We start from the raw sequence: 10490 nt of genomic DNA on the forward strand, positions 1-10490 counted from the left end.
CCCGGAGCTGCGGAAGGCGGAGGGGAGGGAAGGGAAGAGGGGAGTCCCCCGGGGTGCCGCTGGCCGGGTAGGAAGGGGGGGACCCTCGCTTTCTCCCTCGCTGCGCCCCCCGTGCGGTTCTGGCTCCCGCCCGGCTTTTGTTAAAGTGGCAGCGGCGGGGCCGGTGCGGGGCCGGTGCGGGGCCGGTGCCGCTCGGCGGGGGGGTCTCCTACCTGCTCTCAGCTCCATGCGGGACGGGCGCGGGGCCGGGGCGCTGGGTGCGTGCTCTGGGGTTCCCGGGCGGGCAGGCAGCGGTCCCGCACACCGGCCCGGGACTGCGGCTCCCATTTGCCGCTCCGAGCCCTCTCGCCTCTCCTCCTCCCCGCGCACAGAGCCGAGAGCCCGGTCCCGGGGGGGGCACGGGGGGGACGGGACGGAGGGGGGGTCCGGGGAGGGGAGGACGGGGGGGACGGGGCGAAATGCGGCGGAGCGGCTTCTCTGGCGGGGCCGGGGACGGGGGGGCGTGGGGGGCGTGGGGTGCCAGCCTGCCCCCCCTTCCTTCCCCCTCCGGGGCAGAGGGGAGGAGTGGCGGAGGGATGGGGCCGGCCGGTGCGGGAAGGGTGGCGGCGGGGCGGGGAGGGGGGGGGGTCCTCGGCTCTTCGCTGGCACGGCCAGCCCCCTCCTCTCCGGCCCAGAGAGGGGGTCCGTGGGCCGCGGACCCCCCCTCCCCCGGCTTGGGGACCCGCAGCGCGGCGGGCGCTGCCCCGCCGGGACGGCGGCAGGTGAGCGGCGGAGCGGGGGGAATGCGGCGGGGTCCCGGCGGCACAACCGGAGCCCCTCGGAGCGGCGGCGGGGGCACAGCCCCGGGGAACCCTCAGTCCCGAGGGAGGACTTCGCTTCTCCCGGCGCCCCCCGTCCATGTGGGGACGGGGAGGGCCGCCCGCAGCCCCTTTCCTCCGGGTGCCGCCTGAGCCACTTTCTTCCCGATTATCCTCCCCGGTTAGGACAATCCCCGTCCCGGCGCCCGCGGGGCCCTTAGCAATGACCGCGGCGGTCCCCGCAGCCCACCCGGGGTGAGTGGGGTGGACTGGGGGGTGTGGGAGACCCCCAGGGCCAAGCGGAGCCGCCGCCGGAGGGGAGGGGGGCAACCCGATAACCAGAGCCCCTCGTCCCTTCTCCTCGTGCCCCTCATCCATGAGTGGGTGCTGCCGGGGGGGCTCTCTCGGCGGGGAGAGGAACGTCCTGGCTCCCCCCAAAAAAAGCTTTGTTTAAAACAAAGGCGCTGGGAGCGCCGGGAAGGGCCGGGAGGTAACAGGCGGATTCGCTTCCACTCCAGACCCCGGCCCTGGCCAGGTCCGAGCCCTCCCGGCTGCGATCGCATCCTCCCGGCTTTCTCCGGGACATGGGGTGCCTGCTCAGAGCACGGCAGGACCCTCTTTCCCCAAATCCACCGGGACACTGGGTGCTGAACTCATTAGCACCAGTTTGGGGACTCCCCGTGGGGATAAACCACACACGGACGTGGTGCTGGCTGATTTATTGCTTGGGAAGTGCGGATTTCGTGTCGAATCCATGAGGAAGCGCCCAACAGACATGTCAGGGGTGACGAGGGGGGCTCTGGATCCCCTCTCCAGGGTACATGGGGGATACTGCACAGCCCTGAGGATCCAGAGGAGCTGCGGAGGTGTCGGACGGAGCTGCCCAAACGATCCGCGGATGGACGGAGCCCCGGCCCGGCTTCTCGGCAGCCCTGGTGGGGGGGGTCCGCTCGGCGTGGGGTCGGCCCCCTCGCCCCCCAGCCGCAGGGCAGGGTATCTGGTTTCCCCCCCGAGCCAGCAGATCCCGCCAGCAGGGCTGGAGCAGTTGGGAAAAGCCGCCGGCCCGTCCCCGGGGGTCTCCAGCTTGCCGAGGCGGCGGGGCTGCCCCTCGCTGCCTTCTCCCCTCCCCAAAACCCAGCGCTGCGGTTGGATTTGCGGAGTTTTCCAGCTGCCACGGCTCCCGCTGGGCCAACACCTGAGACAGGAGAGGTGGAGGAGGGAGACGTGACCCGGCAGAGGCAGCTCCCTGCTTCCCAAGCCCCTGTCCCTGTGCCAGCCAGCGTTGCCAGGACGGAGCCCCTGCCCCAGGACAAAGCGGGCACGGGGCACAGGCGGGTCAAACCGCTGGGAAGCCTCATCCCCACATCCTGTTCCTCCTCCTCCTCGCCCGGTGCCCGCAGCGGCTCCGCGTGGGTGAGGCCGTGCCCGCCCTGCCCTCGGGGCCACGTCACCGGGCAGCTGAGCTCACCTCCATCCCACCCCGCGGCCGCGGGACCTCTGGCCGGCGCCAGGGCCAGCCCGGCCTCCCACTGCTGACCTTTGCGGCCGACAGCCGGAGGAGGGAGAGACAGGGGACCGACAGGACCCAGAAATCTCGGGTTTAGCCCCAAACCGTCCGCGAGGCGCAGGCTGAGACACCCCGGCAGCACCCGGCTCCTTGGGGACACCCCTGGGGCACAGGCAGGGGCACGAAGCAGCCAACCGGCTCGGCGTGTCCCCTCCTGCCGGGCTGGCAGCAGGAGCCCAGCTGTGGCCGTCTGTCTCCCCGAACCGCTGCCTGGGCAGGGGCTCCGTGCCATGTGTCGGGAAGGAAGCCGGAGGAGCAGGAAGGACACTGGGAGACACCCCGGCGGGTGCGAGGGAACACCCCTGTCACCTTCCCTGCCATCCCTGGGTGAAGCACCCCAGCCCAGGGGGAGTCCTGGGAGAGGTGGCGCAGGCACAGCTGAGCCCGGCGATGCCGGAGCCCCCCGAGAGCTGCCAGGCTCCTGCTCCCGGCCCGTATCCAGCCCATCCCCTGGTCGGCGCTGCTGGGAAGAGGGAGGGGTGGCCTGGCCCTGGCCCCCGCTGAGGTGTGTGTGTCACGACCGCAGCCAGCTGCGTCCTCTCCACAGCCCCATAAAATGCCGAGCCCCGAGGCCAGAGCCCCTCCTGGGAAGGCCGGCTCCAGAGGAGCCCAGCTACTCTGCCAGAGCTGGAACGGACACATGCACACAATCCGTCCTTCTCCTGGGAGGAAGGGAAGTAGCCAGCGCTCACCCCAGGAGTGGAGGACCAGATCCAGCAGGACCCCGAGCCCAGCCAAGGCAGGCCTGGAGTCCCTGGAGCGCCGTGCTGGCGATCCCAGCACAGCCCCGTACACGTGGCTCGGGCCGTGGAACCCCCACAAAGGGCAGGAGTTTGTGTACCTGGAAGGGATGTGGCGAGCGGGTCCAAAATCCCGGATAAAAGGCACCGAGCACACCAGACAGGGAAAGGAGGAGGAGGAGAGGCTGTCACCATGTCCTGGAGGAGGGCAGCCATGGGAAAAGGGCTCTGCAACCCCCTTCCCGTTTCCCTCTGCTCAGGTGCCAGCCCTGCTTCGCAGCGGGGCCCCTCGGCTCGGGCTCCATGGCCACTGAGCCCAGGAGGAGGGACTTGGGGAGCGGCTGCTCCAGCGGCAGGCGGGAGCCGGCTGGAGGACCCTGCTGTGAGCATGACTCGAGTTCCTCACAGCCACATCCCCCCGGCTCCCTCGAGGCCACAGCTCCAGCGCCTGTCGCTCCAGGCTGGCTGCAAGCACAGGCTGCTGGTTGAGCTGGCATCACATCCCTGGAAGTGCTCATGGCCACACTGGAGCAACTGGGCCAGTGGGAAATGTCCCTGCGCATGGCAGGGGAGTGGGAGGGGGTGTGCTTTAAGGTCCCTTCCAGCCCCAACCATTCTGGGATTCTGTGGCCCACCCATGGCTACACCTTGCCAATCCAGAATTTACAATGTACCCCCACTGGAGAATTCTGGGACACCCCCAAAAATCCATCCCTGGATGTGCAGAAGTGTTGGATGGGGCTTCGAGCAACCTGGTCTAGTGAATGGCATGGTCTTGTCTCTGGCCATGGCAGAGGATGGAACTGGATGAGCTTTAAGGTCCCTTCCAACCCCAACCATTCCATGATTCTATGGGATGCACAGCCAGCAGCACCTCCAGCATGGAGAGAGACCATCGAGCATTAACTTGCAGCATCCCACTTTCCCATGTGCCCCCGGTAGACAGAGATCCCCAGAACACCGGGATCTTGGGAAGCACTGGAGCAGCTCCAGTTGCTGCTCCAGGGTTGCAGTCCCCCCTGGGGAGCACCGTGCCCCGGGAATGTAGGAAGAGGCAAAGGGACCGGGAGATGCAGGCAATGCTGCGGAAGGGCAGCCTCGGGATGCTACCGGAAACGAAGCGAGGGTCCGGGTGCTGGGAGGCAGAAGCACGGAACGACCCCGGGAGAGCCCCCGGATAGGTCGGCAGGCCCCGTGAAGCACCCGGTTCGGGGCTGAGCGCCCGGAGCCGCGCTGAGGGGCGCGTCGAAGCCCTATTGGCTGAGCCGCACGTCACTCCGAGCGCCTCCAATAGTGCCCTGCCAGAGGCGGGGCCTACCGGCGGGGCAGCCCCGAGAGCCACGGGTCGGGGCCCCGCCCCTCCCGCCAGTCACGTGAGGCCATCGCGCCGCGCCGTCACGCGCTCCATCAGCGCAGACCAATCGGCTGGCGGCGGGGGCGGGACGGCGCGGAGCTCTCGGCCAATGGGAAGGCGGCCTGGGAGGGCGGGCGCGGGAAGCCGGGAAGACGCCGGCGGGGTGCGGCGGGGAAGAGGCCGGAACCCCCGGGAAGGGACGAGGAAGGGGGGCTGGGGGACACCACTGCGGGGCCGCCGGGGAGAGACGGCACCGGCAGGGCGGCGAGGAAACAACCACCGTGGCGAGGGGGGCGGCGAGGCCCGAGCAGAACCCGCTGTGGGCGTGGCCTAGCCCGCAGGTTCCGCTGAGGGGCGTGGTCTCTCGGCGGGGCCGGGGCCCGGGGGCGGCGGGCGCGAGGCCCCCACGTGCCCGCCCGGTGCCGGTCCTGGTCCCGGTGCCATGAAATGTGTCATCGCCGGCGGCAACGTCAAAGGTGAGCGGGGCCTGGGGACCCGGGGAGGGCGGCACGCCCGCCGAGCCCTGCCTCACCCCACACCCTCTCCTTCCCAGTCCTCGGTCGAGCCGTGCATTCCCTGTCCCGCATCGGCGACGAGCTCTACCTGGAGCCCACCGAGAGCGGGGTATGCAGCATCGGGGGGGCTGGATGGGAGCTGAGGTGGGCACCTGTGCCCCCCTCCCTCCCTGCAGGCAGTGCCAACATTGTGGCTGTGTCCCCAGCTGTCCCTCCGTGCTGTCAACTCCTCCCGTTCTGGCTTCGCCTCCTTCCTCTTCGCGCCCCTCTTCTTCCAGCTGTACGAGCCGGGCAGCGCCGGGCCCGAAACGGAGCTCTTCCGATGCCAAGTCCACATGAAGGTGCAGTGCCCTGCCTGGGCCCCCTCAGAGCTCCTCGTTGTTCCAGGGGCTCCAGGCAGGTGACAGTCCCCGTATCCATCCCTGCAGTCCTTCCTGGGCATCTTCCGCTCGCTGCCCTCGCTGGAGAAGTCTGTGGGGAAGTGCCTCATCCTACTCAAGCCCCGTGCCAGCCGCCTGGTCCTGCAGCTCCACTGCAAGTACGGTGAGTGCCAGTGGGGACACGGCCTGGGGGGTGACACGGCACAGCTGGGGACATGCTGGCACCGCATCCTGCCCCGCTGAGCTGCTGTCCCCTCTGCCAGGTGTCACCAAGACACACAACCTGGCCTTCCAGGAGTGCGAGCGGCTGCAGGCTGTGTTCGATACCCAGAGCTGCGCCAGCTGCCTCTGCGCCCCGGCACGGTGAGGGGGGACACCATGGGGGTGGCACTGGGGTGGGCACAGTGGGATGAGGGAGGATGGAAGGACGGACCCCAGCCTGCCCTGGAGGATTTGGGGTGTTCAGCCCCCTCCTGTGCCCCTCAGGGTGCTGGCAGAGGCCGTGGTCCACTTCCCCCCGACGCTGGCTGAGGTGACGCTGGGGACTGGCCCTGGTGGCAAAATCAGCCTGCGGAACTATGTGGAGGACGAGGCAGGTGAGTCCTGCAGGGTAAGGGAGCCCCCTCCCCACCTTGGCGTGCCATCCAGCCCCCCACCCATCCCGCTCCCCCTTCCAGAGCCGAGCAAGACGATGGTGACGGAGCTGTGGCTGGCTGAGGACGAGTTCCAGTCGGTGGCCGTGGCCCCAGGCTCCCACATCACCTTCTGCCTCAAGGAATTCCGTGTGAGTCCCCACCCATGCCCCCCAGCCTTGTGTCACCCCCTGGCCCCCCTCACCCTCCCCTTTGTCCCCAGGGGCTGCTGAGCTTTGCCGAGGCCTCCAACCTGCCCCTCACCATCCACTTTGATGAGCCTGGCAGGTAGGAGCGGCCACCACGGCCCCACCCTGTGCCAGCCCTGTTCCTGGCACCCCCTCAGCCCCTCTGTGTCCCCAGGCCGGTGATCTTCACCCTGGATGACACTGTCCTGGAGGTTCACCTGGTGCTGGCCACCCTCTCCGACCTGCAAAGCAATTCCCAGTCCCCTTCCACCAACGGGTAAGTCCGAGGTGAGCCCTCCAGCTGCCTCCAGCAGGGAGCAGAGTGAACGTTCCCAATCCTGCTCTGTCCCCATCAGTGTGTCCCACCTGCCCGCCCCACCAGACGACTTTGCCGATGACCTGGAGTCCTACATGGTTGCCATGGAAACCAGTGAGGGAGGCTCAGAGAGGCCCCCCAGCCCCACCTTCCCCCTGCGCACTTCCCGGCCGGCTGAGAGCAAAGCTGAGGAGGAAGAGGAGGAGGAGGAAGGAGCTGTGCCAGGGACCCCCCCGCACAAGAAGGTGAGGGATGGGTGTGCCTGGGGGCAGAGGGGTGGGCAGAGCCTCCTCCTAACCCCTCTGTTTCTCCCTGCAGTTTCGCTCCCTGTTTTTTGGCTCGGTGATGACACCAGGAAAGCCTGGACTGGCCACCACCCAGGAGGTGCTGGCAGAGGACAGTGAAGGAGAAAGCTGAGCCCCAAGTCACTGCCACCCCCAGCCTCCATCCAACCACCAGGACAGGCACCCCCCAGTGACCCATTACAAGTTTATTCCTCAAAAAATTCTCCTGCCCCCCCCCTCTGCTGCCACCCCAGGGCTGGGCTCTGGGCTCCAGGCTCCCCTCCACCCCGGCACTCCCTGCCCTGGGCCTGGATTTGCTTTGGTGGAGCGTGGCGGGGGGGGCAGGATCCTACAAATAAAAAAACGAGTCGAAAGAAAAGCGACCTGATGGGGGGGCGTGGGCAGCACAGGGGCGGCTCCCAGCTCATTTCTTGGCTTTGGCAGAGTTTCGGGGAGGGGTGACAGGGCGCCCGGCGGGGTTCAGCCCGCTGAACTGCCCGTATTTGCCCTTGTTCTTGTCGGCCGGCTTCAAAATCTGGTGGGGAAGGGGAAGAGAAATAAGTGAGTTCCTGCCCCGGCTCTCGGCTCCCCTGGAGGGCAGAACTCCCTGCAGCCCTCCCAGCAGGAACTGAGGGTGTTTTCCCTCCCTGTGCTCACCTGGAAAGAGCACATGAGCGTCTCATCCACGCTCATCATGGCGCCGGCATTGTCGAACTCGCCGCAGTAGTTGGGGGCTGAGAAGAGGGTGACGAGCTGGCGCTTGGCAAAGAACTCATAGCCGTCCTCCACCACCTGGAGGGGGCACAGGGTTGGCAAAAATCCACCCCCCCCGGCCAGTATCCACCTGCCCTGGCAAATTCCCAGTCCTTCCAGGCTGAATATCCAGCCCTCTCTACCAGGGTGAATACTCCCTTCCCTGAAGCCAATAGCCACCACGTGGACAAACCTCCACTGCCCCAGGGCAAATATCCATCTCCAGAGTGATTATCCAACCGCTGGGAGGAACACCCACATCCAAGGGTGACTATTCATCTCCCCAGGGCAAATACTTTGACATCAGTGCAAATACCCAAATGCTGAGGTAAAAATACCCAAATCCCGGGGCAAACACCCCCAGGATTCCAACCCACAGACTCCTGGAGTACACACACTGCCCCTGAAGAGGAAATAGCTGGGGTAGAACCACCTGGCACCTACTGGAGACTCAAACCCACATGTCCCCAATATCTGGGGGTACCTGGTGCGCCCGACAGATGAGGTCCAGGTCGTGCTTGTGCAGGAATTTGGCCACCACCTCGGCCCCGAAGGTGAAGGACACGCCACGGTCGTTCTCCCCCCAACCCTGCACGTCCTTGTCGGGGTCGGACCAGAGGAGGTCACAAAGCAGCCCCTGATCTGGGACATCCGTGGGCCGCATGATCCGCCGGATCTGCTCCATCGACTGCAGGTCTGGGGACAGCCCTGTGGGAAAGGGGCACCCCCAGAGCTCAGCACGGAGATCCCACCCCTCCTCCAGCCCTCCCAGCTCCCTGGGAAGCGCCATTCCCACCTCCGTGGCAGCAGAAGATCTTCTCATCCACAATGGCGGCAATGGGCAAACAATTGAAGCAGTCGGTGAAGGTCTTCCAGAGCTTGATGTTGTACCTTCGCTTGCCTGCGGGGGACAAAGGGGACTTGGAGGTGTCCCTGGGGACAGCGTGGGGGTGGGCAGGGCATGGAAGGGCAGGAGGCTACAGAGGAAAGGCAGGAAGACACGGCGGGGAGGGAAGGAGGTCACAGGCAGGGTCGGTGTGGGACAGCACTGGGACAACATCGGGAAAGAGGCAGCCCAGGGATGGCAGCGGGGTTTTGGGGGGCACAGCCCAGGCACTCACACTCATCATAGAAGCCATAGATGCGGTTGATGCTGGCACACTCATGGTTGCCCCGCAGCAGGAAGAAGTTCTCGGGGTACTTGATCTTGTAAGCGAGCAGCAGGCAGATGGTCTCCAGAGACTGCTTGCCCCGATCCACGTAGTCCCCCAAAAACAGGTAATTGCTCTCAGGGGGGAAGCCCCCGTACTCGAAGAGCCTCAGCAGGTCGTAGTACTGCCCGTGGATGTCACCTGGCAGGGGACACAGGCTGTGAGTGGCCCTCCACAGCCCCCCAACGCCACCCCAGTGCTGCCCAGCAGCTATCCAGGCCTCACCGCAGATCTTGAGGGGTGCCTCCAGCTCCAGCAGGATGGGCTGGCTCAGAAAGATCTCCCGGGATTTGAGGCACAGCCCGCGGATCTCGTTCTCCGTCAGCTGCACGTTCTTCCCCGGCCGCGATCCTTGGACTGGTCCCAGAACAGAGAACAGGATCAGGGACCTCCCGGGGCTCCGGGACCCCAGCAGGGCCCCAGGAACCCCTGCTCTGCCTGCCCCGGCCCCCCCTGCACATATCGCCTTCCAGGCCCAGCTCCAGCCCCCAGGCCTTTTGGGGCACCCCAATACCGCCCAGTCACCTCCTCCGCGGGGCACAGACTCTTTGGGGACCCCGCATTTCCTCCAGCCCCCTCCCGCAGGGTACGGACTCATTCGGGATCCTCCTCCTATATCCTCCACGTCCTCCGGACTCATCTGCAGCTCCCCAGACCCCACGGGGACTCCCCCCAAAACACTTCCGAGCCCTGACCCCCCCACACCGCTGCGGCCTAACCCGCCCCCGCCAGGCCCAGCCCCCGGACCCCCCCGCGGCGTTGAGACTCGGCCCGAGCCGGCCCCGAGAGTCTCCCCCGGGCGGAGGGAGGGCATCCGGGTGCTCGAGGGGCGGCGGGGGCCGCTCACCCTCCAGGAGGCGGCTGATGATGGAGTCGAGGTTGAGCTTCTCGGTGTCCGCCATGGCCGCCCTCGCACCGCCCCGCCCCGCGCGCCCGCCCACAGCGGCCCCGGCGCGCGTGGCGCCCCCTGCGGGCTCGGAGGACTCACCGCAGCGCCTCGCCAGGGGGCCTGTCCCCGCGTCCCGCCGTCGCTTCGGACAGGCGATCCCAGCCCGGGAGAGGCGGGAAATAGGGACAGCACGGCGGGGGGGCCGACAGCAGGGAGCCACGGCAGTGTCACAGAGGCAGGGGGACAGCCGTGGAGAGGGAGCACACCCCGCAGGGAGACATTCCGGGAAGGGGAGCATCCCGGGAAAGGTGACACCCTGGGCAGAGGGACATGCCTGGAAAGGGGAAGGTCCCGGGAAGGGGAACAACCCGGGAAAGAGGATACCGAGGGAAAGGAATAATCCCGGACAAGAGGACACCGCGGGCAGAGTGCCCTCCCTGGAAAGGAGAACGTCCCGGGCAGAGGGACTTGCCTGGAACGGAGGACTTCCCGGGACCAGGGGGATGTCCCGGGAAAGGGGACATCCTGGGACGGGGGAGATCCCGGGCAAGAGAACAACCAGGGCAGGGGTACACGCCGGACAAGGGCTAGAGCTCGGACAAGGGGACACGGGGGACAAGGGGGACATGGACTAGTATCCTGGGCCTGGGGGCACGGGGATAGAGAGGGTGAGGGAGGGGAACAGCCTCGGGATAGATAGGAGTTCCCGGGACTGCGGGGGGACATGGAGGGAATCGGGGATCCGTATCCCGGTCCTGGGTGCATAGAGACAGCCTGGGGACACGGGAGCACGTGAGGGGACAGGATGCTTGGCAGAGCCCAGGGATATTCCCACCCGGGGACTCTGGGGACACCGTCGGGAGC

The 10490-nt window shown here is 67.2% G+C and overlaps 2 protein-coding genes across 2 annotated transcripts; one reads left to right on the forward strand and one right to left on the reverse strand.

Moving 5' to 3' along the window:
• Positions 1-4601: 4601 nt before the first annotated feature.
• Positions 4602-6913, forward strand: RAD9A (RAD9 checkpoint clamp component A). Its single transcript, XM_066187337.1, has 11 exons — positions 4602-4934; positions 5012-5082; positions 5180-5314; positions 5402-5516; positions 5617-5716; positions 5840-5949; positions 6031-6137; positions 6209-6273; positions 6349-6450; positions 6530-6734; positions 6808-6913. The coding sequence occupies exons 1-11, from the start codon at positions 4901-4903 to the stop codon at positions 6904-6906; spliced, it is 1143 nt and encodes a 380-aa protein (XP_066043434.1). The 5' UTR covers positions 4602-4900; the 3' UTR covers positions 6907-6913.
• A 245-nt stretch (positions 6914-7158) lies between these two features.
• PPP1CA (protein phosphatase 1 catalytic subunit alpha) lies at positions 7159-9658 on the reverse strand. The gene is made up of 7 exons (XM_066187339.1): positions 9585-9658; positions 8963-9094; positions 8648-8878; positions 8323-8427; positions 8011-8234; positions 7431-7565; positions 7159-7308 (listed from the first exon to the last, which is right to left on the reverse strand). The coding sequence occupies exons 1-7, from the start codon at positions 9637-9639 to the stop codon at positions 7198-7200; spliced, it is 993 nt and encodes a 330-aa protein (XP_066043436.1). The 5' UTR covers positions 9640-9658; the 3' UTR covers positions 7159-7197.
• Between the last annotated feature and the right edge of the window lie 832 nt (positions 9659-10490).

The sequence above is a fragment of the Chamaea fasciata genome, unplaced genomic scaffold, assembly GCF_029207755.1.
Source record: "Chamaea fasciata isolate MVZ Bird 193981 ecotype frontalis unplaced genomic scaffold, bChaFas1.0.hap1 SCAF_7, whole genome shotgun sequence".
In the NCBI taxonomy this organism is placed as follows: Eukaryota; Metazoa; Chordata; class Aves; order Passeriformes; family Sylviidae; genus Chamaea; species Chamaea fasciata.